This window comes from Antechinus flavipes, chromosome 6 (assembly GCF_016432865.1).
Source record: "Antechinus flavipes isolate AdamAnt ecotype Samford, QLD, Australia chromosome 6, AdamAnt_v2, whole genome shotgun sequence".
NCBI lineage: Eukaryota > Metazoa > Chordata > Mammalia > Dasyuromorphia > Dasyuridae > Antechinus > Antechinus flavipes.
In genome coordinates, this window is record NC_067403.1 from 257,218,293 (window position 1) to 257,246,166 (window position 27,874).

At 48.0% G+C, this 27,874-nt stretch overlaps 1 protein-coding gene across 5 annotated transcripts in view; it reads left to right on the forward strand.

Moving 5' to 3' along the window:
• The first annotated feature begins 4,948 nt into the window (after positions 1 to 4,948).
• KDM2A (lysine demethylase 2A) overlaps positions 4,949 to 27,874 on the forward strand; it is a 96,040-nt gene continuing 73,114 nt past the window's right edge. For 2 of the 5 annotated variants that reach the window (XM_051966112.1, XM_051966117.1), the window contains exon 1: positions 8,750 to 9,587. In XM_051966112.1, the coding sequence (XP_051822072.1) occupies positions 9,546 to 9,587 (42 nt within the window). In that variant the 5' untranslated portion in view covers positions 8,750 to 9,545. Of the gene's footprint in view, positions 5,289 to 8,204; positions 8,297 to 8,749; positions 9,588 to 27,874 lie in introns of those variants that run through there. The other 3 variants (XM_051966116.1, XM_051966113.1, XM_051966115.1) reach the window with 3 other exon arrangements.

Consider the following 27,874-nt stretch of genomic DNA (forward strand, 5'->3'; position numbering starts at 1 on the left):
TGGCACACACTGGGTCCTTTCTCCAGTGACCCGGACATCGCACAAAACACACCAATGACCAAATGGCAGAACCCGGTTCAACAAAGGAGGGAGGCAGGGCCGGAGCCTCGTTCCCGTTTTAGTCACTGACACAACCAAGCAGGGATGCAAAGGCAAGGTCAGGCCTTGCGGCCCGCTGGCTAACAACGCGACGATTCAGTCGGCGGCCGAGTGATTATTGCCAAATCAAAATGGAACGACCAACTGTGGCAAATAAAAATATCATCGGGAGGAAGCGTAAGGGGAGACTTCCCCGGGCAGCAGTCGGCACTTCCCCCCGACCCCGTCAGGAAGAAACAGACCTTGACAAAGCAAAGACCAAATAAATGACAGAGTTTAAATATTTAAAAACCAATGGTAGAAAACAAAGATGACGCTGGTTTTAAATCGCACACTTCTAGTAGGATGCACAATACAATTAAAAAGACATTTGGACAAACAAGGGGCCAGGGAGACCACATGAAGCTCGTGCTCTTATGTCAAAATGGGCCTGGGCCTGAGGTGACAGAAAACCCACAGTTTCAAAGCTGACACTTGGAAACGAGAGACGCACAGACAAAGCTCGGCCTGTTTGGGAGGGCTCGGACACCGAAGAGACGTAGTAAGTGAGCCCGAGTGAGCCATGGAGGACCCCAAGGCTGCCACGGAGGGTCCGAGTGGGCCCCGCCCCCGGCCCCAGCTGGCAGCTGGGCCCCACACACTCCCGGACCCCGGGTCCATCTGAACGACCATCTAGAGCCAAACCTCCATTTCTAGCTCGGGAATCTTGTTCCTAACAGTTTCACTTGCTCCCCCTAAATGGCCTCTGAATTCCCTGAGTATTTAGGGTTTGTCCCCAGCTGGAGGAGGGGCTGGAGCATGCTCCAAAGCAGGGCATCTGAGCTAAGGGGGGCTTCCATCCACAGTCATTAAGGAATGACTTCCCTCCAGAGAAAACCTGGAGGCCAGAAGTCATGCGGTGCAGCCTCTCCACTGGACAGTTAGAGAAACTGAGGCCCCGGGCCTCCAGAGAGGCTGCCCCAGCCAAGCTTCGAGGCTGGCTGGCACCAGCCCCACATCCAAGGGGAGGCTGCGGCATCAGAGACGGGCGCCGAGCGGCCCCGCTCCTTTGCTCCTCAGCAGCCAGCAGACCCTGACCTCCAAACTGACAAAGGGAAGGTGAAGTGGGGCCAGGTGGGGCGGGGGCAACGACCCCCCCGGAGTCTTCAGGTCGGAGCAGCTGCCACCTCCCCAGGCAGAGCTGTCTCTTTGCCCCTTGGAGCCAGGGTGCCCCGCTCGCCCACTCCAAGAGGGCAAGTCAGAGGTGCCTTCGCGGCCCGGGACCCTTCTGGGGCCCAGCTCTCCTCAGCCAGGAGGGCACCGCTTCCTGGCAAAGCCCAGACCAAGCTGAGGACAAAGGGCGGCCCCAAAGTTGGAGGCCTTGGGCTCAAATACGCTTCTGACACAGCCGGGGGCTCACTTAGGACTTCCCGGACACTGGGAGGGCACCAAGCGGCAACAAGGGAAGACCTGGGGCAGGGCCTTGCCCTCCCACTAGTCCAGGAGCTCACGCTCTCCACCTCCAACAAGGAGCCACGGCCGGGCCTCAGAAACAGCCGCCCATCCGGCCCTGCTCCCCCCCTCACAGAATGGCTCCCACCGGCACTCAGCTCCCTGCTCTTCACTGGAAGGGCAATCACCCTAAAACTCAGACTTGGCCCTCCCAGAGCACTTTGCGAAGCTCCTTCTTGGCCTCCAGAATCAGGCCCAGAGCCACCGCCTGGGAATCAGACCCCCAGGGTTCCTATCAACACCCCCTGTGCCCATCCTGACCTGTCAGGTCCCCGGCCTGATCTAGCAGGTCCTTTGCCCAAGAACCCCTCCTTCCCACACCCCAAGAGGCCCTGCAGATGCTGCTGGGGTGTGGCCAGGCCTAGGGAGATGCGAGACAAAGGCCAGGCCGGAGAGGGGGCTAAGCTCGGGGTTCAAACCCCCCCCAGGAAGGAGGGGCCTGAGGGCCCTGCAGCGTCCCCTTTCTCCTAAAGCCTCGATCCCATGGAACACATCTAGCTTCCTCTCTTTTCTGGAACACAGGCTGAGTCTCTAGCAGCCAAAGGCACAGTGCACAGAGAGTCGGCCTCAGAGCCGGGGAGCCTGCCTTCGGTTCCTGTGTCCGACCCACTTTCTGGCTGGCGGGCACTGGGCAAACAGCTTTATATGGACCCCAGGCCATGGATGCTTTAAGACTAAAAGGGGCTGAGAAATCAGCCACATCCACCACAGAAATCTGGCTCAAGAAGGGGAGGAGCCTTCCCCAGGGCAGCCTTACGCGCCCAGAGGTCACACAGACAGCACTGATAGAGTGGAGACTTGAACTCAGGCCTCTTGGGTCTAATGCTCCTTCCGTTGGACTGTGGGGGGCGGATGGCTACCGATCTCCTCTGGAGATAGAAGGGCAGAGCCTGGCCCTGGAAACCTGTCTGCTGCGGCCACAGGAGGCACGGGGCACTTCAAACACCTCTCTGGGCTCACCGGGAGGGGAGGGGGGTAAAGGCAGCAAAGGGGAAAGCCAGCCCGCCTGGGGTCGGGACTCTTCCCCTTGGGCCCCTGGGGCTCCCTTTCCTCCTAAGAACATAAGGGACTCATTGGCAGGGACCCCTTGGAACCCCAGCAGCGACTGGCTCGTCAATTCAGGATTAGTGGATTCCCACCCCGATCACTTTAGGAGGGGAGCCAAAGGCGACTAAGCCACGAAACTCAAGTCCCTAAACCCTTACTGGAAGCACTTAGTAATAACAAACCAAGGAGGCCAAATTAAACATGTTTTCACAGTTGACAGGAGAAACATAAACACGGCCCCAATGTATTTCCTTGATTACCCATTTTCATCTTTGGCTTAAAACACCTAGGTTTGCCCCGTGCCCTCGGAAGGTCCCAGGGCTATGTTATGATTACACCGGACCCGGTCAGGTCCTCAGGGCCATTCTCATTTGCTTTTATCACAACAACTCTGCAAGGTAAACAACTCAGGTCTTGTCAGCCTCTATTTACAAATACGATAAACTGAGGCTGGGCCAGCTTGGAAGACTTGCCAGCTGCAGCAGAGGCCAGATCCAGCCCTGCTTGCTGAACGTCTCTGAGGCTGCTGTCTCTTTCCTCAGACCACCCTTAGCAACATCTCCTCTCGGATTCTATAATTTGCAAATCAATAAATAAATGGCAGCTAATGAGACTAAGCCTCTTGGGGAGAAACGGGCCCACATCCATCTGTAAAAATACGTTTTCCTCCAAGGCCCAATCTAAATACTTGAATGGAGCTGGGGTCTCAGGGAAAGGGCTGAGAAGGGGCCCCCTTTCAACATGCAGCTCATCCCGATGCCTGACCGGGGGAAGGGGGGGGGTGCCTTTTGTTCATATCTCCCATAAGGCTGCTAAATACTCCAGAATCCTGAGCCTTTCTAGAGCTGGTCCAAGGGCCCAAAGGGAAGAATACAGGCTCTGACAGTCCCATTGTGCTGCTCAGGGTTCAAGTGCAGCCCCAGTCACAGAATACGCCAGCTTTTCAAGCCCCGGTTTAGCAAGAAACAAAAAGAAGGCCGGGCACTTTGTCCAAATCCCACCTCCAAAGCTAACCGTGTGACGTTGGGCAAAGCACTGATGTAACGAGTCTGCTTTTTCATCTGGAAAATCAAAATGGGGCTATCTAATGCCCTCTGAGGTCCCAGCAGAGCTGGGAGTCTGCTCTCAGGGATACCCCCCCTCACACACACGTCCCCCAAATTCCATTTTCACACCACACTCCATCCGCTTCCTCTCCACTGGAGAATGGAACCACTCCCTTCCCCCATTTCTTTCTTGTGAAGCCGATGGCTTCAACATCCCCGGGGAGAAAAATACTAAAGGAAGGCGGAATCTGGGACCCGTAACGGAGACGCCACAAAGGGATCGAACCGGCAAACAGCCCCCACGCAAAGGCCCCAGAATTTCAAATTCATTCTGCTCTCAATGAAATCTCTTCTCCATGAATTTGTTTTGAAGCTGCCATATTGGGGGGGGGTGGGGAGGTAATGCAGCCATCTCAGACAGAGGCAAACAACAGAACTGTGGGTGAAGATTTCACAGAATTCTGGTTTTTGAAAGATTTAAATTTGTTAAAAAATTTAAAATGAGTCCAATCTCAAGGATGAGGGGGTTTTGCTAGCAATGGTCAACGGATACTGAGAAAACAATAAAATCAGCTTACAGGTAGCCAGTCTGCCAAGCCAGCCATAAAGGCAGATTTCAAATTTATGGGTTTTTTGGCTGAAAGAGAAGCTTAACTGCAAACCCACCGAAGGCTGACAACATTTTTGTTGTTCACAAGTTTCAGGGACTTAAGATTCTGCTCCCCAGCTTCTAAGAAAGGCAGCTCCAAATGCTAAATTCTATAAAGATGTTAAGCAGAAAAACAGTGGTTCTGGCCCAGTCTTAGGAATATCTATGAGGTATTCCTTCGCAGTTTGGAAAGAAACTCCCTCTCCATTGTGAGTCTTAGTGCCTCAGGAGGCAGGCCCACAGTCCCAGCCAGTTTGTCCGGGGCAGGGCTGCCACTGGCCCTCCTGCCTTCCGGTCAGGTCCCAAGGGGCCTTTTTTAGAGAAAATAAAAGGATTGAGAAAAATCTGGTAGGTGCAGGTGACCAAGACCCAATGAACACCATGGCAGACCAGTGGACTACAACAGCTGAATTTTTTCCAGCAACTCCCTGGGACCGGGCAACTCCTTCCCCCTGACTCAGTTTTCCCAATTTTCACTGGCACCCAGTGCTGCCTCCCGTGCTGGCCCGTGGCCCCGGATGCTACTTCCCATAGCAGGGAAACGCCTCGGGCTGCCTGCAGAAATCCCTCACGTGACCAATAATCAGACCCCTCCATTTAAACGGCGCCTTCCAGGATAGAGCCCCGTAAGAACAGCTCTCTCCTCATTGCCAGTCCCTCCAAAATCTGCCTCGAGGCCGGGGAGGTTTCTGAGGGATTCTGACCCCAGAGAGGTGCCAGTAAAAAAAAAAAAAAAAAAAAAATCGGGGAAGAGATCTAGCAGGAGAATGGGAAGCCAGCTCCGAGCATGCCCAGGGAGCCCGGGCCAGGGCAACGCGCCTGTCAGAACCATCCGCGGATCCGCAGCCTCCGCTAGCGTCCCAGGAAGGGCGGATCATCCACAATGGGCCACCGCAGACCTGTAGCTGCCTCGCGGGGGCTGCGGATCTCGGCTCGGACCGCGGGCTGAGTGGCGGGTGAGCAATCGCGGTAGCGCAGCTCGGGGACCCCGCGGGCGGACCGACCTCGGCGCACTCAACCCGCCGCCGCCAAGACCATTTTGGGGGGTTGCGGAGCTTGCGGGCTCGAGGCCCTGGAACCGAGCCAGGCGTCTGCACGGTAACAAAGAGGAAGCCTAAATGGTAACAATGTTTGTCCCCTGAGCTAGCTCGCCGCCGCGACCGCGCCGCCGCGCCGCAGCCACCAATGCGGTAGCGGGACTTGGCGTCCGGGTTCTTCCCGAGCCCCCCCACCTTCTCGTCTGATGGCGAAGGAGGAGGGGAAAAAACGGGTAGGCGGATCCTCAGGGATCTTCCACCGTACCCTATTTGGGTGGAAGAATGGGATAGGCCGGGTCTTACGGCACAGACGGCAGGAAATCTGACCCTGGTATTGGGCTAGTCTGTCACTTACGTTAAGGTCACACTGGCTGCGGCGCGTGTGTAAACCCGCCCGGCTGGACCGCGCGTGTGTAAACTCACCCTGAGATGCACACCCTTTTCTGGAGGCAGCGGGGACAGCTGGTTGGGCTCGGCTCTGCACCACTCGCGCTGACAGCGGCTGCGCTGGGGCGCCAGTCCATCCATCGCGCCGGGACCGCACCGGAGGCCATCGGCACTATCGGAAACATGAACATAGCTGAGGAGGAAAGGGATGCCCGAGCCAGCTTCCCGGGCTAATTCGAATGGGGTGTGGACGCACTTTGCCGCAGTGCCCGCTGCACGGCATTACCGCAATGCCGCAGTGCCGCAGGCAGGCGCAGCAGACTGCGGCGACATAGCATCCGCCATGGCTCCCCTGGACACAGCTCGGGCTCGGGGCTGCCCGCCGGCCGCCAGCCACCTGCCTGGACAGCTCGAGGGAGGGATGGACGAGGACCAAGAGGACCAGGATGAGCACGGGAGGCTGATGCGGCAGCACCGCAGCGGCTGAACCACTGGCCGGGCTGGCGAGGCGAGGCAAGGTCGGGGTCAGCTGTCTGCGGACCCCCGCCTGCCGCACACCGGGAGCTGGTGGTCCTGCCTGACCTGGGGGAGGGGGGCCACCGGTTGGCAGAGGGCAGTGCCCCTCCCCCCCTGGGCAGAGGTGGCCCCGGTGCCCCGGGCAGGGTGGGCATGCCGCACTGCGGCACGGCCCCGTTGCGCACCTAGCGCTGCCCAGCCCGCACTGCGGCAAAGCTGGCGGCCTGGATGCCTGGCATGGGGGTGGGGTGGGTTGGGGACCTGGACTGGGACCTAGGACCTGGACAGGGTGGTCCCTGCAGCAGCCCCGAGCCCCACGGCGGGGTCGTGCCAGCCTGCCTCCCCGCCCCCCCACCTCTGCAGCAGCAGCCAGCAGGAGAGGAGGGGCAGCCCGGGCCCCCAACGGCCGGTCTGCGGAATAGCGGTCCGGGTCCCGGTCCAGTACCGACCCCTGCCCGGCCCAACCCTGCCTGCGCAGCTCTGCTCTGCTCTGGCCGGCCCCTGCCCGGCCCGGCCCGGCCCCTGCCCGGCTGCTCCGGCCGCCGCCCGCCGCTGCAGCATCCGCGGCTCCGCTCGCCGCCCGCCCGCTCCGTCTGGCCCAGCCCTCTGCGGTGGAGGCTGCGGCGGGGCTGCGGCACTGACCGAGTGATGAGACGGCCGGGGGTCGGCCCCGCTCGGCCCCTCGGCGGTTGACCTGGCCGGACCCGGGGCCGGGGCCCGGCCGGGGGTCGGACCCGAGGTGGGGGGGGCGCCTCGTGCCCCGCAGGGGGGGCGGGGGGCGCTTTTTCTCCCCCGGAGCGCGGCTCCGCGGCCCGCAGGGGAGGGGCGCGCTGGCGGGCGGGCGCGCGGGGCGGGGCGGAGCCGGGCGCGCGCAATGCGTCTGCTTGGAGGAGTGTGTCTGGCTGTGCGCGGGGCTTTTTTTTTTTTTCTCCCTCTTTTCCCCTTTCTGAGGGGGGTGGCAGAGAGCGGGCGGGGGGAGGCGCGCGCGCTCTCGAAGGAGGAATCCTGCCCCGTGCGCAGGCGCGAAGAGCGAGGCTGGCTCGAGCGCTGTGAAGGGGGAGAGGAGGAGGAGGAGGAGGAGGAGGAGGAGGAGAGGAGGAGGAGGAGGAGGAGGAGGAGGAGCTGGCGCAGAGGTGAGGGGGATCTGCGTCAGTCGCGGGGCGCAGAGGGGAGGGGGGGGTCGCGGGGGATGGGGGGGCTGCCGAGGGGGGAGGGAGGTGGAGGCGACACGTCTGCGCCTGCGCGCGCCGGCGGGGGCTTCTGCGCTGAGGCCGGCTGTGGCGCGTGCGCGCTCATCGCGGGGGAGCGGCGGGGAAGGAGTTGGGGGAGGGGGCTGTCCGTGACGGTGAGGGGGGGAGGCCGCGCGTGCGCGCTGGGCTTCCGAGGCGCTGTGTGTATGTGAGAGTCTGACGGGTTCAAAATGGCGGCGGCTGCTCCAGCGGCTCCTCCTGTGTGAGGGAAACAACACCCCTCCCGGCGGCGGCGCAGCCCGAGCCCGGCCGTGCCGAGCCGAGCCGAGCCGAGCCGAGCCGCGCCGAGCCGAGTCTCTCCGCGGACGCCGCCGCTGCCGCTGCCGCCGCGCAGCCGGAGCCAAGCCGGGCCGGGCCCCCGCCGCCGCCGCCGCTCCGCGGAGCCGCCGGGCCGGGCCGAGCCGGGCCGGGCCGAGCCGCGTCCCTTCCCCCCCACCCCGGCCCTCCCGCCTCCGTCCGGCCGCTCGCCGCCCCGGCAGCGCTCGGCCCCGCGGCCCGGCCCGGCCCGCCCGGGTCCCCGGCTCGGGCGGCGGCAGGCAGGGAGGCCGGAGGCCGGCAAGGGCCCGCCCGCTCGCCCGCCTGCTCGCGCCCGGCGGATGGGCCCCGGCTCGGGCTCCTGCCCCGCCGCCTGACGGCCCCTCCGCTCGCGGGCCGAGCTCTCCCGGGGCCGCCGCCCCCTGTCGCGGGCCCGGGCCCGGCTGGCCATCGTCGGGCAGCGGCCGAAGACGCCGGAGCCCCGATCGCTCGGAGCCGGAGTGAGCGGCGAGACCCCCGGTGAGCCCCCTGCCTGGCCTCTACGGCCCGTCCTGTCCGCGCGTCCGTCCGTGCAGCCGGCCCCGGGAAGTTGGCGGCGAGGCTGAGCCGGGCCCCCGAGCCAAGGGTGCCTCTTCCCTCTCCCACCGGGGATCCTTGGGTCGCTTCTCCCCTAGGAGTCCTCGGAGGGAGGCGGCGGTGGTGGCGGCGGTGGCGGCTGCTGCTTCTCTCTGGCCCGGCCTCCCCCAAAGCCGAGCCCCTGGCCTGCCGGACCTGGCCCGGGACACGGAGCTGCCCAGCGGGGCGGTCGGCCCGGAGGAAGACGCCGAAGCAGCAGCAGCAGGAGGAGGAGGAGGAGGGAGCTGAGCCGATCCACAAGTGTACTGCACCGAGAGACACTTGGGGTTCTGTGGGACCGGCCGGCCCGGCTCGGCTGGGGGGCGCCTTTGGGTGCGCCTGGCTCCGATGTAGCCCAAGGGGCGCTATACTTTGTTAACAGCTCTTGTGTAGGCTCTGGTTCGAGCTCTGTGTCCACTTTGCGTCCTGGTTTCTCTTTGCTGCTTCTCACCTTGAGGCTTTTGTTGTACGTTGAGGGGACAGATGATTTAGGAAGGCTGAGCAGGGAGTGAGTGATCGGCCCCATCCACCTCCACCCCCACCCCCACCCTCCTACCCTAACTTCTCAGCCTTTTGATGTGAAGTTAGTGTATGTGTATGTTGGTGTCTTTTAGGCGCTCCTTAGAAGAAACCAGTTAAAAACCACTGTTGGAATAAGGATTAGTTCAGTGTACACTTCACCCGTGGAGACTTCCAGAGATGAAAGTGGAGTTGAAAGTCTCCTTCACTCCTGAGATTTTATGCTGATGCTGACATCAAGGAGAGCCTTGCTCATGTGGATTGCCCTCTGGGGAGAGGCAAGGGCTGTTCCATCTACAGAAGGAAGTGAAACCGACTCACTTGCCCAGGCCATAGACAACTTAGTGCTCTCACTAATTGTGCTCATTGCCTGGAGCCCCTGGGGCACAAAGCACCGAAGTTCCAAATCTATGGGGAGAGCCAGCTTTTTTGGTGGGCTTTTTGACTTTCTGGGACCTCCAGGTTACATGGTGTGCCTAGCTAGGCTGTAGGGTATAAGAGAGTTTAAGGATGGATTCTGATCCCGGCTTACATTGTTATCCTTCTTTAGTGTTGCCTTCTGCTTCCTGAAGAGAAAGAAGACAGCTCAGGAGAGGTTTTCTTGACAGTCATCTCAACAGAAGAGCTCTGAGAGATGGAACCCGAGGAAGAAAGAATCCGTTATAGCCAGAGACTGGTCAGTGCCCTCCTTCTCTAACACAGCAAAATAGCCCCTCTTTGTTCCCGGCCTCAGTGACTGGACAGCAGGTCCAGACTCTTAGGTGGCTTCTCTGTGGGGAAAAAAAAAGGTGTATTAAGGCTGTTTGTTGTGAAGCCTAAACAGGCAGGGCTTGAGGAGACACTCTTTCTGACAAGGAGAGTTCTGTGTAAAGTGGAACTCTTGACTTTTTTTCTTAGGAAAATCATGATAAATGGCTAGACTTGTGGTGGATTAGCAACGTGCCACCAGAACAGCTGTAAAGATTGCCACTGAACATCTTACATGTAAATTTAGGGGCACTTGGGAAAGCGCTTGGGAAATTGAGGACAGGGGTGGAAGGGGGCAGTTACTTCTGCATCCATTCTTTGACCGCTTAAAAGTCGTCTCCTCTGATGCCATGAATAAATGTTTGTACTAGTTAAGACACGCAAGAAAACTATTGTTGAACAGTCATTATTCAATTGATGATGGTCATTTGGTAAGTACAAGTCAATTTAAAAGGCATTTATCTAGAACCTTCTCTGGTCAAGATTCTGTGAAAGGCCCGGAAGAGACAGGAGTAGTTAGGACACACAGACCCTGCTGTGCAGAAGCTTACCATTCAAATCATAGGGCAAAATGTGACTTTGCTCTGCTAAGAGTCTCGATTTTAGTGGGAGGTTTCTCTCTGCTGCTACAATTATGGCTCTGCCTCCAGTACTTGTTTGGGGTTGTTCTAGCAACATTTAGGAAGGAACATCCTTAAATCTTATGCAGTCTTTCTCTCTGTGTTTGAGAGGAAAATATAAGCTACAAGGAATTTTCAACTTTACTAGGGGATAGAAGGTACTTTGAACTATTTCTAACAAATTTGTTCTCCCCCACTCACTCCCCTTGGGGGGAAAAAAAAAGAAAAACACAACCCTTTCTGACAAATATATAGAGTCGAGCAAAACATGTTCCTAAATTGATCATGTCCAACAGCTATAGATCTCATTCTGCATGATGAATCCATTATCTGTCTGTGCAGAGGAGGGTACCAGCTCTCCATAATTGTGGCTTCTTATTAGGTTGATCAGAGTTCTCAGGTCTCTCAAGGTTGTTTGTCCTTTTCAGTGTTGTTATTGTATAAATTGCTCTGTTTGTTTCACTCTATATCAGTTCATACAAGTTCATGAATTACTCTTTACCATCTGTTCTTGAAAGGCAAAAACTATTAAAGCGAGACGCATTTGCAGGAGATACATGTTATATGATTTTTGCTGTTGAAAATGGATGTATCAGAATAAATAAATGCCACAAATCTTTTTAGGGAGGGTAAGGATCCGTTTGGTTCAATATGAAGCTCTATCCACAGAGATTATATCTTGTGCAAATTCAACATTAATCAAGAAATTCATATTGGTTGGTAGACATTTATTTCCATGTAGAATGGTATTATTAGCCCGATACAAATGTAGTATGCGGGGTATTTAGATGCATGAATTCTAGATCAAATCTAGAACTATGGAAACATTTTTTACATGCATCCCATGTGGGAACCACAGTGTTAGACTTAAGATACAAGGACCAAAATGAAAAGCGGTCCTTACCTTGATGGGGGGTTTACTTTCTGTCAGGGGGTACAACACGTACAGATAAGTAAATGCCAAATGAATTGGAAGGGAAATGAATTCTTTCACAACTGGGAGGAATCGAGAGTCGTCTCCTATGGGGTCCTGGAGGGAACGCTTGGGAGGCAGAAAAGGGGAGTCCAGGGGCCTGAAGATGTGAGGGGATGGCTGTGAACAAGCTTGAGACAGGAGATAAATTATAAACTTGGGTGATAAAAGTTATAGAAGTTCTTCTACCCTTCTCTGATTTAAAAAGAGGGAAGTCTTTGGAAAAAGGGAAACTTTGGGAATCTTTTGACCAATCTGATTTTAAAAGTTGATCAAATTAGAGAATTCCTTATTTTGTGGTTGCTGATTATGGAATATGAGATGAAGAAAGTCGATCTGACAGCTTTGCTTAATTTGACTAGTGAGGCTAAAGTTTTTGTGTGGTCACTATGTGATGTGACTTTTCTAAAAGTTTTTCATTCTAGTGATTTTGGTTTTGTATGACTCTCCTTTCCAAATGCATCCCTTTTCCCCATCCACTGAGCCATCCCTTGTCACAAAAAATAAATAAAAGGAAAGATCAAAAAGGCAGTTCAGCCAGACTAGCCACAGCATCAGCTGACTCTTGACAGTGTTTCAGAAGTGAAGGATTAGTGTGCAAGGGAGGCAGGTGTGTTTTCTCATTTCTTTCAGCAGACCAAGCTTCATCCTATATAATTATATACTATTCACGTTTTTGTAGTCAGAGGATCACCATGTAATACGGGGAGTGGGGGGTGGGGAAAGGAAGGGGCTATAATTAATATGTTCATCAACATTTTCCTGTTATCTTGGAAAAAATAATTTCAGGAATCAAGGACTTATTTCTATAACAGATATTTAACATCTTAATTTAGAAAGGAATTTTTCTCGAGAGGTTAGTCCTATACTCCTTCTCTTCAACATCAGAACTAGCTCTCTGACCTATAGCCTTATTTGTAGTGTTTTGAAGAGTTCTTTTACCGGCTTTTCTTTTTATTGTTGAAAACTTTCTAGTAAAAATCAAAAACCACTACCCTAAGAACTTGGTTCCAGGACTTGGGCGGGTAAGTGTACTGGAAAGAGGGAGAGCTGGATAGGGAAGCTCCAGGACCAGATCCTTCTGTGTGACTTCTTAGCTCTGCTGTGAATGCAGGGAAAAGCAAGACTCCACGCCTCAGTTTTTCCCTCTGTAAAATGGAGCAAATACCTGTAATAGTACAACAAGGTTGTTATAAGGACCAAATGAGATACTGTGAATATCAGCTTGAAAGTCCCATGTAAATGTCAGCTATTATTACTTATGCTGTTTATGGACTACTACAGCTGTGTCCAAAGAGCACAGACTGCTTGGCAAAGCACATTTTGACTTGTCTCTTTAGCTCTTGGGAGAAGTGGGAACCTTCATAAAGAGAGAATAGTTTGGTGGTCTTTTGGCTGAATTTTATCATTGCTGTGGATTGTGACAAATGTTCTTTACTTAGATAGGTTGTGGATGCAGTAGTATTTGTGAATATTAAACTTTTCAGTGCCTATTTTCCGATGCCAGAGGCAAATTGATCAGCAAAGAAATAGACACCAATGAACAATGGTTGTCTTTCCTTACACAAGAAAAGTATTCCTCCCCCCCCCCCCTTTTTTTTTGAATGGAATGATTTTCTTGTATATTCTTTCAACAAAACATCTGGCCAAGTAATCTACTTTGGGATCTTAGTGGGAATGATTGGTTCTGCATTTAAGGAGTCCTGTATTAGAAAATAGATTTTATATTTACAGGGATCTTTGGAGGAAGTGATTGGTGAATGCCCTGATGAAATTGTCTAAGGAGGGATTGAATGCTGGGCAGCATCCCTCCTCTGGGTTGAGGGAGAATGGCTCTCAGAGTTCAGCTAAAGCATAGGCAGGATTCCACAGCCTGAGGTTCTACAAGGGAACTCTGCTCAAGAGTAATGGAAGCTTCTCAGGAACAAAATTCTAATGCTCTAAATGATTGTATTGAGGAAGAAAAGGGAGGAGGTATTTCAAGAAACTGGTCATAAAAGGAACTGATGAAGCTGAGATTATAAAGAAACAAATTTGAAAGATGAAGGCAAAGAGGTAACTAAAGATAAAGATAAGAGAAGGGCATGAGCCAGCCCAGAGCCCTGAGCTGAGCTTTAGGATAGGTGCTCAAGGCAACAATGGAGGGACCGGGAGGGACATAGCCATATATTTTATGCGCTTTATTGTTGACAAGAAGAGGAACAAGAAAGGGAACAATGTTTGCAGTGTATGAAATAGTAATTGAAGAACACAGACATGTCCCTTCAGTGGTTTACCTCTGTTTTCTCAACCAAGGAGAAAGACCCCAAAAGGGGAGGGGGAACAGAAATGTTTATCGGGGAATTGAGAATTAGCAGAATAAGTGAAAAAATGGTCAGTGAGCAAGCAAGTGAACCTGGCTGTGGCCGAGCTCCTTGCCACTGGGCTCGTGGGAGAAAAGTAAGCTCTGGTGATCTCGGAGGGATCAAGAATAAGGGTAGAGAAACTCATGTGCTGGAGTTAGGGAAATGCCTTCAATTTCCAAAAGGAAAAGAAGATTTTTTTCTAGGATGAGCTGACAAATGTACCGTCAATTCCTGGCAGAATTCTAGACCATTGTTGAAGTAGTACTTTGGTGAAAGAAAGCAGTGGTCCTGATGCTACCTGGAGCTGTCATATCAAGGTGATGAGCTCCTTAAAAACAGGTTGGGACAGGCTAACTCTACTGCTTCCTTAGCTGGTAGTTTAGGGAAATGATTTAAATCTGGTACACGTAGACTTCATTCAGCAAAGGGCCTGAAAAAGTCTCTCTCAAAATCTGCATGAACAAGATGGAGGCATGAGAACTGAGAAGTAGTATGGACACAAGTGGTCCAATGAGTGCGGGTTAATCAGCAGGTTGGTCCACCTACTCAGGAGGCCTTTTATTTTTTCCATTTAATAAGCATTCCTGAAGCATTGCCCATGTGCAAAGAACTGGCTGATCTAGAGGATTCAGACAGAACTGAGCCAGCCTTTGTCTTCAAGGATCTCACTGCTGAGTTGATAGTAACTGCTGAGTAACATTTACAATAGCTCCCTATTGCTTTTAGGAAGAATACAAATTGCACAGCTAGGTATTTAAAGAGCGCTTCACAGTGGCTTCTACCTACCTTCCAGTCCAATTTCTTTATTACTCCCACAGACACTTTTTTCCAGCCAGACTGACCTACAGCTTCCTACTTGGTGACATTCTAGGTCCAACCTCCCTGCCTTTGTTCAAATGGACCCCTTGTCTGGATTATGTTCCCTCTTAGAATGTCCGGCTTCCTTTAAGCCCTAGATTAAATGACTGCTCCAGCTCTGGATTTCATTCCAGTCTGTCCCCACCATCCTCATTATCAGCAAGCTTTTCCTTTTCAAAAGACTTGAATTTGTTTCCCTGTCTCTCCCGGTAGAATAAAAGCTCCTTGGGGCCAGGAAGCATTTTGATTTCTTTTTTTTTTTTTTCCTCGTCCTGCTCCAGTGCCTGGCACAGAGTGGATGCTTTGTGAGATGCTGGTGGGAAAGAGCATTGTTGCTAGGGCTTGACAGTGGAGCAGGCTGCTTCTGGGGAACTTGATTGCTTCCATGTTAATGATGCTTTTTCTCACAGTCGCTCTGCGAGATGGGCAGTGCCAAGCTGGGGCTCAGCCTCTCTCATAATTCATTAGGTAGAGAACTTGGGGACATTTGACATATGTCATTTATTGTATCTGGCCCTTTCGGTTAGACTACAAATTATCTGCTCAAAGCTCACTTTGACCCTGTTGACTTCTTTATATTTTTCACAGTATCTTGCACATAAGAGGCTTAAAAAATATTTATTTATCTTATTTGACCTGGATTTGATCTGCATATTAGAAAAGTTAATTCTTCTAGCAACAGCATGCAAAATCTCCATCCTCATCACAAGAAGAGTCACTCAACACTAATTGACCGGGTTTGATTGAAATTATTATTTAATGTCAGAAATAACTGATAATACTGAGCAGCTCATATCAATATTTTACTTGTGCCATCTTGTTTGATCCTGCCCAGAACCCTTGGATGGGAGAAATTCTTTAGTGAAGGACTTATCTAGACCTCTGTCCTGGCATTGTTGGATCCAAAATTTTTGCCAGTGACTTGGACTAATATGCTTGGTTCATAGCTTGCCATTCAATTTTGCAGGCGACATCACACAAGAAGAAAAAATTTTGTTCACAATGGGATCAAGATCCAAAAAGGGCTTGGCAATGACAATGACAAATAAGATTAAATTTAACTGTGCAAGGATAACTGTAAAGACTTATCTTTGAGTTAAGGGGGGAAATACAGAGTAGGAAAGGTCACGTGAATCAATGGTTCATATGAAAAAGACATTAGGGGACTTAGGGCCTAGAAGGTCAGTATGAGTAGTCAGTATGATGTCACGGAGAGATAGCTAATGTGATCTATTCAAACAGAAGTAGAGAAAGATTGTGTCATTGGCTCACTCTACTTCTGTCCGGGTTCTACCACATCGGAACATTGGACTCAGCTCCTCGCATTATATTTAAGGATCCTTGAGGAGTTGGAGCATGTATACAGGAAGGCAACCAGCACCTTGCTGCATGAGTTTTAGTCTGAAGAAAAGCTCTGGGAGGATGAGGGTTGAGATTGTTTTTTTGTGGCCCAAGAAGGCAGAACCAACACAAGTAAGTGGAATTACAGATAGAAGGGAAAATTTCTTAATTACTTAGCTTTTATAAAAGTGAAATGGGCTGCCTCAGTTGTGGGTTCTTAGAACTCACTTGAGACCATTTTTCCATGGTTACCTGGTGTCTCTTATTGCTCCACATAGAGACTGTCCTTCATTTTATTTGACCTATTACTATTGTATTCTTTTATACTTTCTTTTGCCTTGACTTTTTTTTTTTTTTCCTGAGGCAATTGGGGTTAAGTGACTTGTCCAGGGTCAAACAGTTATGAAGTGTTAAGTGTCTGAGACCAGATTTGAACTCGGGTCCTCCTGACTTCAAGGCTGATGCTCTATCCACTGCGCCGCCTAGCTGCCCCTTCCTTGACTCATGAAAAAATTCTCATTCTCAATTCTCATTCCTGAGTCATCGTGCCCCATCCCTCCCACTAACTTGGCTTTGTCCCAGGGCATCTTTGCTCGGCCCTCTCTTAAAGTCTCATTTGAGTCTCATTATGAGCTCATTCACCTGATGGGTCAGTATTATCTCTGCCAAGGTGACTCCCAAATCGGCATCATGAATTTTCTACTCCAGATCAGTTCTGCAACACTCACTTACTGCTTCAGCCCCATCTGGATAGCCATAGAATTCTCCCCGTGTTCACAGTGGAATTCATTGTCTTCACCTTGAAATCTATACTTTTTTGTAACTTCTCTGATTCTCATGAGATACCACCTTCCTTCCCGACATCGTAGGCAGTTGTTCTTTCTTCATCCCCTAGTACATCCTCATGTATTTGCCTAATCTTGATTTCATTCCACCTCCAACATTTTGACTTTGACCTTCCCATTAATATGGCCATTGTGTCCACACAGACCCTTATCATCCTTGCCCTGGCTTGTTGGAGTAACCTGCTAATTTTTCTCTCCTCAATCCATGTTCCACACAACCACCAAACTGATATCTTAAAGCACAGGACTGATGAGATCACTCCCCAGGCAAGGGAAACTTCAGTGACGCCCTTTTGGATCTAGGATAAAATAAACTTCTTTAGCATTAAAGCCCTCTACAGTCTGGCTCCGGTCTATTTTGCCTGAAAGATTTCATCACTTCATCAATGCAGATATTACTTCTTATACACTCCTGGTCTAGCCATATTGACCTATTTGTCATTCCCTATAAATGACATTTCATCTCCATTTCCCATGCTTTTTCTTAAGCTGTCCCCCAAGTTTGAAGCATTTTCTCTTATCACTTTTGGAATCCCTCTGTCAATTCAAGGTCCTGTTCAAATTCTTCCTTCTACAGCAGGACTCTTAAATCCCTTTGACAATCTGAAGCCTATGGATCCTTTTTAGCATAATATTTTTAAGGCCATAGAATTATAAAAGATTACAAGTGTATTGAAAAACAACTATAATCAAATATACTGAAATGTTTATCCGATTATTATTTTTAAATTTAATTTTTCCAATAACGTGTAAAGGTCGTTTACAACATTCATTTTTATAAGGTTTTGAGTTCCAAATTTTTTCTCCCTCCCTAACCTTCCTCTCCCCAAGACAGCAAGTAATCTGCAGTAGGTTATACATGTACAGTCATTTTGAACATGTTTCCACAATAGTCCTTTTGTGAAAGAAAAGTCGGAACAAATGGGAAAAACCACGAGAAAAGCAAACAAAAAAAAGAGGTGAAAATAGTTTACTCTCTGAAGGCAGAAGGCATTTTCCATTTGAAGCCTATGGAATTATCAAATTATTTTTAAGAAAAACAAACCTCATTGACCCCAGATACTTCTACAAGTATCCTTGGCTAATCTACCAATTCTTAGTGGTTTTCACCCACACTCACCCCCACACTCACACCCCCCCCCCACTCCAATTACTTTGTATCTGGTTTGTGTATTTTGTATTTCTTTATCTTTGAATGTGTTTCTCCTCTAGTAGAATGGAAGCTCTTCAGAACAGAGAATTTAAGTCAAGAAGCGCCTGACACAGTGCCCAGTGATGAGTGGTTTCTAAATAAATGCTTGTTGCTTTGAACTTGAGGTCTTCAGGGAAAAATTAGCTGATCACTCAAGAGAAAATGTCAACTCGATGACTTAAGCATCCTCAATCTTAGGTTGTCCATTTCATCCTGTTACATATTACAGTCCGGATGACAGGCATTCTTCATCCATTCAGTTTTTCCTGTGTGGATAGTTAGACCAAGCTCTTCTGAGTGATCTTGGAACCTATGTGGTAGGCATGGCAGTGTTGGGGGCTTGATGCAGTCTTTATCATATTACTTGCACAATGATTTCCTCTTTGATTTGGACCCAAAAGTTTAAGAAGGCAGCCAAGAGCATGTCATCTCTTCATTTCTTACTAGTTTCACTAGTCTGAAATATCTCTCAACTTTTCTACCATAATCCTATCTGTCAGAGAGACCTCCTCTCTTTTCCAGTTTCCTTTTATGCATTTCTTCCCCTATTCAATTGTAAAAGTGAGAGCAGGGTCTATCTTTTTTTTCTCTCTCTTCATATTTGTATCTCCAGAACTTAGTGTAGTGCCTGGCACACAGTAGGAACTTAATGTTTATTGACTGCTTGATTTACTGATAGCTTGATTAATTCCATGATTAGCCTCCATGATTGTGGCAGATATTTTTGTCAGGTGTCTTTCTATTTTTTGCCTTATTTGATAGTAAAAATAAAAAGGTCATCTGTTATCTCTACTTCAAGGAATTTTTTAAGATTTTGCATGAAAAGATAACTTGTTGGAAGAAAACCTTCAAAGCAGCATTTCTCCCTGTTGATTCTGAGAAAGGGAGAAATCCTGGACTTGTGATTTCATTGTTATTAAAACTCCCAAAAATGGAAATGCCTCCACAATTTAGATGTGCTTTAGAGATAGCAATTTGGTGGTTGTGTGGAACATGGATCGCGGAGAGAAAAATTAGTTGTTGAAAGCAGTGAGGGGTGAAGGGACGTGATCAGAGTCACACCACCTTCGTGTGGGCTGGAACCCATGTCTCCTGACTTGGAGGCCCATTCTCTGGCCACTGCATTTTTTAAAGTCTAATTTATTATCAATACAGCATCATAGTGTTCTATGCTTTGTACTTTCTAGCCAACTATTTGGACCATAAAGCTATGCTCTATTGTAGGATATAGTTTGTAAAAGCTTTTGTGTTCTCTTCAAGAAAACTTGATGGCATCCGAAGATAGGGATATTGGTACATGAAGAAATAGGCTATTAATGATTTAAAAAAACAAACAAACAAAAAAAGATGTTCAGTTTCAAGCATTTATTTTTTCTTCCTGCTGCTCCTCTTTCTCCACCTCCCTGTCAAAAAAGCAAACCAGACCCTAGTAACAAGTCACCAAAACCAAATTCCCTTATTGACCATGTCCAAGAATGAGTCTCATTCTGTGTATTGATTCATTACTTTCTATTAGAAGGTGAGTAGCATTCTTCATCAGTCCTACGTATTCATTGTTGATTATTGCCTTGATTAGAACCCTAAGTTTCTCAAAAGTGTTTTGTTTTAACAGTGTTGATATTATAATATGCCTTATTTTCCTGGTTCTGCTCTTCTTGCTTCATATAAGTCTTCCCAGATGTTGGCATCAGGCCTGATGCTAGTACTCTGTTAATTGAAGTTAGGCTGAAACAATCATTTACTTATCATTGAGTAGTTAATAAAAGATTATTTTTTTAGTCCAACTTAGCCCAACCACAGGAAAGCTAGATTTTCTCTAGCAAAGTAACTGGGGCATTTAGCTTCTGAAGATGTGGACCCTCTCATTTCTATCTGGAAACCCATCTAGTCAACAGAGTTGGATTGGTGATTATTCTGGTCTTCAGACATCTAAGATGAAGGGGCCTTGACTCCATGTGAGTAGGATTTGTTAATGCCCCTTAAGTGACCAGGAGGCTTGTCAGCCAGTAATTACCTACTATGTGCCAGAAACTGTGCTAAGCACCGGGGACAAAAGAGACAAAAGATAGTCTCTATCCTAATAGAGTTTACAATCTAATGGGGAAGACAATGTGCATTTAAATAATATGCAAACAAGTTATATACAGGTTAGATAGGAAATAATTAATGGAGGGAATTAAGAGGGGTTGGGAAAAGCTTCCTATAAAAAAAAGGTTTTAGTTAGGACTTACAGGAAGCAAGGGAGGTGAGCAGGCTGAAATGAGGGAAAACTTTCTAGGCATTGGGGATAACCAGGGAAAATGTTAGGAGCAAGAAGATGGAAGTTTCTTGTTCATGGGGCAGTCAGGAAGCCAGTGTCATTTCGTAAAAGAATCTAGAGCAAAGTGTAAGAAGAATATAGAGGCAGAAGGGGGCTGAACCCAAACAGAGCATTTGGTATTTGATCCTGGAGGCAATGGGGAGCCACTGAAGTTTGTTGAGTGGGATGATGGGGGAGCAGGATGTGACATGATCAGAGCTGTTTTATAAGAACATTGTTTTGGTTGCTAAATGGAGGCTGATATTGGAATGGGGAGATACTTGAGACAGGCAGATCCAGCAAAAGACTTCTGTGTAAGTCCAGGCCAGAAATGATGAGGGCCTGCAACAGGGGCCGGTAGTGTCAGGGCAGAGAAGGGAATGTATTCAAGAGATGGCACAAAGGTGACATCAGCAGGTCTTGTCACCATGATGGAAATGGGGAAGGAGAGAGAGAGAAGTCAGGGTGACTGCTAGGTGTGAGCCTGAAGGACTGAGAAGAAGGGTGTTGCTCTTTATAGGGAAGGAAGGGGGCAATTTAAGAGGGGAATAATGAGTTCTGTTTTGGACATGTTGAGTTTAAGGTGTCTGAAGGAGAGTTGGACATGAGATTGGAAGGCAGAACAGGTAGATTTGACTCCGTATAGAGCTGGTTGTGAAATTCATAGGAGCTGATGCAAATCACCAGGTCCCTGAGTGAAGCAGTCTAGAGGGAGTAGAGAAGGGGACCGCGAACAGAATCCAGAGGGATGACTAAAGGTACAGCTGCATGAAGACCCAGCAAACGAGATGGAGAGAGAGAAGGCGATGTCAGAGAGTAGGAGGAGAACTGAGGCGGACTGGAGCTGAAAACCCATAGAGAAGAGAGTCTTGGGGGAGAGAATTCGCGACGGTGTCTGAAGCTGCAGAGAGGCCAGTGAGAGAGTGTTGGAATTTCTGGAAAGGAGCGAAGTCATTGGAATGATGAAGTTGTCAGGGATTTAGGCGGGAGTGATAAGAAAGGAAATTGAGGCACCTGTGACAGACAGCCTGCCAAGAGCAGTAGAGGAGATAGGGATGTAATGAATGGTGATGGACAGATCAGGGACTTTTTTTGAGGTTTGTTGGAGACACAGGGATATTTGTAGGTAGCAGAGAAGAATTCAGTAGACAGAAACAAAATAAGTGAGAGATGGGAATGACAGAGGGGATAAATTGCTAAAGGGGGCGGGATGCTATGGAGTCACTTGGGCAGGTGGAGGGCTTTGCCTTGGCCAGGAGTCAGGCTACCTCAACGTGAGACACAGGAGTGAAGCAAGAGAGAATCGGGGTTGTGGGAGATGAGAAAGAGGAAACTCACGGGGAATGGCTTCAAATTGTTCTTATAAAATGTGAGGCAAGCTTCTAGCCAGAGGCTCTCAGGAAGCTCTTTCAAGGGAGGCGGGGGCCAAGGGCCAAGGGACTAATCAGTTTCTTGTGGCAGGCGGGAAAATTAATCATTTGGGGGGAACACAGGACAAATCTGTGTGGGGGAAATCCCTGGTACACATAGTCTTGTCATCAGGTTTCTCTGAAATCATCTCTTTTTTTATTTCCTACAACATAATATTCCATTTCATCCATATACCATAACTTGTTCAACCATTCACCAATCTGTGACTATCTTCTTGGTTTGCTTTCACACAAAAAAAGAGCTACCTTAAATATTTTTGTATATATCCAACCTTTTCTTTTCCTTTTATTCCTTTTTGGATCTCTTTGGGTTTAGGGTTCTATGGGCCTGGTATCTCTAGGTCAAAGAGCAAGCCTAGTTTAGAACTTTGTGGGCATAGCTCCAAGTGTTTGCCAGTCATTCTTAAGACTCAGATTAAGAGATTTACTAAAGGCTAGAAACATGGCATCCAAGCCTAAGGGCATATATCAATTATATTTCTTTGCTTCAGATGGTTATGCTTTATATACAATCTGATGCTTTCTGATGTACCTGCAAGATCTTTTCTTTATGCTTTCAATCAGGAAATCAAAGCTCTTTGCAATCAGGTAACAACCATGTGTATTTTAAGTGTTTTCTCTGTTCCAGGAATGGGGATGTAAAGGAAGGCAAAAATAATCCCAGCCCTTAAGGAGCTCACAACAGCTGGGGGCAAATAACAGATCTGTACAGTGTCGTGAGTTAATCTCAGAGGAGAAAATTCTAGCTGCTTGGAGGCCTGGAAGGGCCTTTTTCTGAAGACAGAATTTGAGCTGAGTCCTGAAGGAGGCCAGGGAACAGATGAGAGGGGAAAGCATTCCAGATCTGGCACAGTCATTCCAAGGGCATAGAACTAGGAGGAGGAGCATCTTGTACAAATAGGCCAGCGTAGCAGCATCATAGAGAGTATAAATTGTAGGCACCTTGTGAAGGAACTTAAATGGCAGAAGACTCTGTGTTTGATATGGAGGTATTGAAGGAGCCACTGGAATTTATCTAATTGGGGAAAGATATTATCAGACCTGGGCTCCAGAGAAACAACTTTGCCAGTTGAGTGAGGATTGGAGTGGCAAGAAAGAGAGTCAAGAAGCCAATTAGAAGAAGGATGTTATTGCAGTAGGCAAGGGGGAATGGAAGGTGGGTAGTCCAGAGCTGAGGGTCCGAACTAAGGTGGTAGCTCTTGTGAGTAGAGAGAATGGAGTGGACACAAAGGATGTTGGGAAGTTAAAAACAATGTTGGCCAAGTGATTAGTTACATGGGATAAGTGAGAGCGAGGATTCTGATTGGACACTGAGGTTGAGGCATGAGTGACTTAGAGATTGGGTCAAGTGCCCTTGATGATAATGGTGAAGTTCCAAGGAGTGGAGGCTTTTGGGGGAAAGATGAGTAAAAATCGAATTTGAGATGACTACAGCACATCCACTGTATTATGCTCAGAAGGCAGTTGGTTATATGGTGAGTAGGCAGCGAGGTGCATGAACTGGATAAGAGCACCGGGCCTGGAGACAGGAGTCACTGGTCTCAGTTTCCTTATCTGTAAAATGAGCTGCAGAAGAAAATGGCAAACTGCTCCAGTATCTTTGCCAAGAAAACCCCAAATGAGGGCATGAAAGTTCTGATAGGATTAAAATGACTCAATAACAACATTGTGGGACTGGAGTTCAAGAGCAAGACTAAGGCTGGCTAGTTAGTTCTGGGAATCATCTGTATGGCGATGATTATTGAACCTTTGGGAAGATGTGCAACATGAGATCATGGAGGGCCCAGGGATACTTAACCGTTAATGGACATAGGTAGCACTGGATGGATGTTCTCCAAAGCTTCTGTAACGTGGAGCATTTAACAGGAGCAATCCCATTCTGCAAGGCAGGGACTGAGTTCCAGCTGTTAGACTGAGAATACTAAATAACAAAAATTGTAGTGCTATACAAATCTTTATCTTAAATCCTCCCAGCTATTCTGGGAGGTAAATTTTATCCCTATTTTATAGATGAGAAAACAGAGATAGAGGTAACCTGACTTGCCCAGGATCAGTAGATCAGTAAGTTCCTGAGGCCACATTTGAACTCAGGTCTTTCTGATAGGAAATCTGGCGCTTCCTCCACTGTGGCAGACAGACTTTAGGATTTAGAAGTATGATATGCAGAGTTATTAAATCATGGAAGTCTTAAAATATGTCACTTATAGGCTGTTTTTCCCTGGGATTAAAATGTTCTTAGCTAGGCAATACAGGAATTTCGTATTTCTTTTGAGAGTCCGAATTTGTAGGAACCTGGCAACAAGCATTTATTAAGCACCCGCGTGTGCTAAGACCTCTGCTGGGTGATGGAGGATTTACGGAACAAATCCCTGCCTTTGAAGGAACATGTAATCTTTTTTTATTATGGTTATTCGGCTCTAGAGTCAATTTAAAAAAAAAATTGAACAGTATTTTATTTTTTCAATTACATGTAAAGATAGTTTTCAACATTCATTTTTGTAAGATTTTGAGTTCTAAATGTTTCTCTCTCCTCCTCAAGACAGCAAGCAGTCTGCTGTGGGTTATACAGAACATGTAATCTTTGGGGGAGAAATAACATGTACTTGGATAAGCAGATACTGAACAGGTGTGAGGTAATCTAAGCAACTAGTGACCAGACAGGTCAGGAGCAGCTTTCTGGAAGCTAATTCCCAAGTAAAACAAGGCTGCGGGGAGGTGGAGAGGACGTGGAGGGGATGAGACACAAGGGAAGCTTGGACCAAGCAAGGAGACCAGTGGGGCTGGATCTTGGAGTATGGAAAGAAGAGTGAGGGCTGACAGATCTGAAGGAGGGGAAGCAGAGTGTGAAAGACTTCAAGTGCCAGACACAAGAGCTTGGCTTTTTACCAAAGCCAGGCAAGGCAGTGACAAGGTCAGTTCTTTGAAGAAGAAAGAGGATTGGATGCAAGCAGAGAGGAGGTGCAAGTGGGAACGGAGAGGAGAAGATGGATGTGAAATTATGGAGCTGGAACACAGAAGAATTTTCAATTAATTGAATATATCAGGAGTGAGGAAGAAAGAAAAATCAGGGGTGACTCCTGGTCCAATCTGGGTGATGAGGTGGTATCCTCATCAAATAGGGGAGCTAGGAGAATGCTGAGCTTCGGAAGGACAATGAAGATCTCTGTCGTAAACGCATTGGACCTGCCAGCATCGCAGCTTTGAAGCTGGAAGGCATCTATCTTAATGTCACCCAGTACACCTTTCACGTCTTACAGCGGGAATGGAGACCTAGCAAAGTGAGGTGACTGGGGAGGCGGCCAGAGCTGGCGTCCAAATCCAGCAATGACATGCAACTAGTTTTTTGTTTTTTTAAATAAAGCCTTTTATTTTCAAAACATATGCAAGGATAATTTGATAACATTGACCCTTGCATAGCCTTATGCTTCAGGTTTTTTCCTCCTTCCCCCACCCCCTCCTCCCCTAGATGGCAAGCAATTCATTATATGTTAAACATGTAAAATATATATTAAATCCAATATGTATAAACATATTTATACAATTCTCTTGCTTCACAAGAGAAATTAGGTAAAAAAAACCATAAATTAAGAAAAGAAAATGCAAGCAAACAACAAGAGTGAAAATGTTGTGTTGTGATCCACACTCAGTTCCCACAGTCCTCTCTCTGGGTGTAGATGGCTCTCTTTGTCACAAGGTCATTGGAACTGGTGTCAATCATCTCATTGTTGTAGATAGTCATATTCAACAGAATTGATCGTCGTATAATATTGATGTTGTCATGCACCATGATCTCCTGGTTCTGCTCATTTCACTCAGCATCAGCCCATCTAAGTCTCTCCAAGCTTCTCTGTATTTATCCTGCTGGTCATTTCTTACAGAACAATAACATTCCATAACATTCATATACTGTCACTTATTCAATCATTCCCCAACTCAGTTTCCAGTTTCTTCTCACTGCAAAAGGGCTGCCACAAACACTTTTCGCTTCTGAGGAGAGAGACGGGGAGAAGGAAAGAGAGAGTGCAAGTACAAAGGAGGAATAGGCTGGAGAAAGGGAGGGAGAGACAAAGGGAGAAGTAATTGGAGAAGAAGGCTTTGGGCTAGAGTGGGGAATCCACTCACAAGTTGAGTGTCGGATTGTAGATTATAGGAGAATCTGGAGAGTTGAGATCAGTGGCAGATGTTGACAAAAGGTCAGAAAGGACAGGGATTAAGAAAAGGCCCTTGGATTTGGTGAGGGAGATAAAGAACAGGGGGAACTAAGGACTGCCAAATTCTGATGAGCAAGTGTATCCCTAAAGAAAAAAAAAGGAGAAAGCATTTCCTTCTTCCTTCTGTAGAGGTGCTTAGAGGCCATGGATGTAGAACAGCGCATATATTGTCAGACCTTTTGATATATTGATTACGTTTGTTGAATTGTTTTTTCCTTCTCTCTTATAAGGAATTGTTCTCTGGAAGGGGCGCCTTGGTAAATGGAGATTAAATAAAAACAAAAGCTGTCAGTAGATTTTTTTTTATGTTATTCATTATCTTTAAAGAAAGCAGTTTTAGTTAAAAAGATGAGGTTGAAACCCAGATTGCAAGTAGAAAGTAAAGGCAGTTTTAAAGCTTTTTCTAGGAGTTTGTTAGAGAGCATGATTATTTGAAAGATACCATCATCAAATAAGGTAGTTTTAAGAATGGGAAAGCCTGGAAGAAATCAATTCCTCTTCCTATTGGGAGAGGCTGAAAATTAAGGAGAAAGAAAAGAAATTATTGAAAGAGATGGACTCTCCAGAGCATTCAAAAGAGTTGCCCTTTCCTCCAAGGCTCTTTTTCCTCGGATCCTAGAATCCAAATCTAGGTTTAAACCCAAGAAACCTAACAGGCCTCCCAGTCCAATTCCCTCTATTTCCCCAATGTATAAACTGAAGCCTACAGAAGTTAATCAGCTCACCCAAGATGACATAAGCAGAGACCATGCTGGGATTTGGACCCTGTCTTTTGACTCCCAAGCATCTCACCACTGTGCCATATTGAGGAAAGTACAAATTGATTCACCTTCCTCTATGTTTATATCAGCGGTATATTAAATGTAACGCCCACTACACTACAAAGTATGGTGCCGGATTAAAATGTATCAGGAAAAATTTTACCCCAAAAAAACCCCAAACAATAAAACATGGTTAATTCTACATTTAAAATTTAAGCCAGTTTTGCCACCTATAGGGATCCTTATGTAATCAGTATGGTGTAGTGGCTTCCATTTCCGTTTGCATTTCACACTCCTGCTTTATATCATCCCCTGAGCTCCTTAATCTTTTGTGTCTCTCTTGTTGAGTCTTTTAGAATTCAGTTCTGTAGGTATTTGAATAGAGGGCTTGTTCTGTGCAAGGCACTGTGCTAGAGACTGGAGCATAAAGAAGGTAATGTGATGGAGACGAGCATGACCCTTTCTAAGAAATTCAAAATGGAGGCACTTCTAATTATGGTACATGCCAGATGTCTGGCTTTTGCAGTATGTCAAGTTGACTGTTTCTACCGGCAGTGAAATTTATCCCTTAAGGTGACTAGGCATGTGGGACGCAAAGGTAAAACCCAAGAGCCTGCCCACTGAGTGCTTCCATCAGACTGTGAGTCTTAGTGAATCTAAGACCAGCAAGAGGGGAAGGGAACTGGTCAAAGTAGTATAGGACATTTTGAGCAATCTTTGAAGGGTTTCAGCCCAGAAAATGTATTAACAGAGGAATAAAGTATTTTCTGCCTGTTGTGTATCTCACGGTAATCCTAAAGTGCATCTGATGTTATCTCATTTTATAAATTGTGGAACCAAAGATTATCCAGCTCATAAGAGGTCCATTTCTTTTTGTTTGGCCCTCAAAGCACTCTCATGTTCCTATGTCTTCCAGCAGGGGCCATGGAGCTAGACGGTAAGCGACGACAGCTTTGCTTATTGTCTGTCATCGGTGATAGGCACATTGTAGGAGTTTAATAAATGTTGATGGAAGCTTTAAAATGGAATTGAAATCTGGCGAATAAAAATTGTTTGGCACAAAATTCTAATGTTTAGAAATTTAGTCTGCCAGTTAGAATGATAAAAAATGCCTTTTGCAGAGTCCTGAGAAGCTCTCCTTTCTTACGTCATTGTCTTCTCTAAAGTATAGTGAAAAGAATAGCAGGTGTGGAGTGGAGTGATGGGCCTGCAGCATCCTGCCCAAGTCCCTTCCCCTTGGAGCTTATTTAATACTTGTAAAATTGGAGTGCATTGTCTACCTGAATGGGAAGAGTTGGAGGAAACCTTTGTAAACCTTTAGCTGATGTAGAGAGCAGCTCA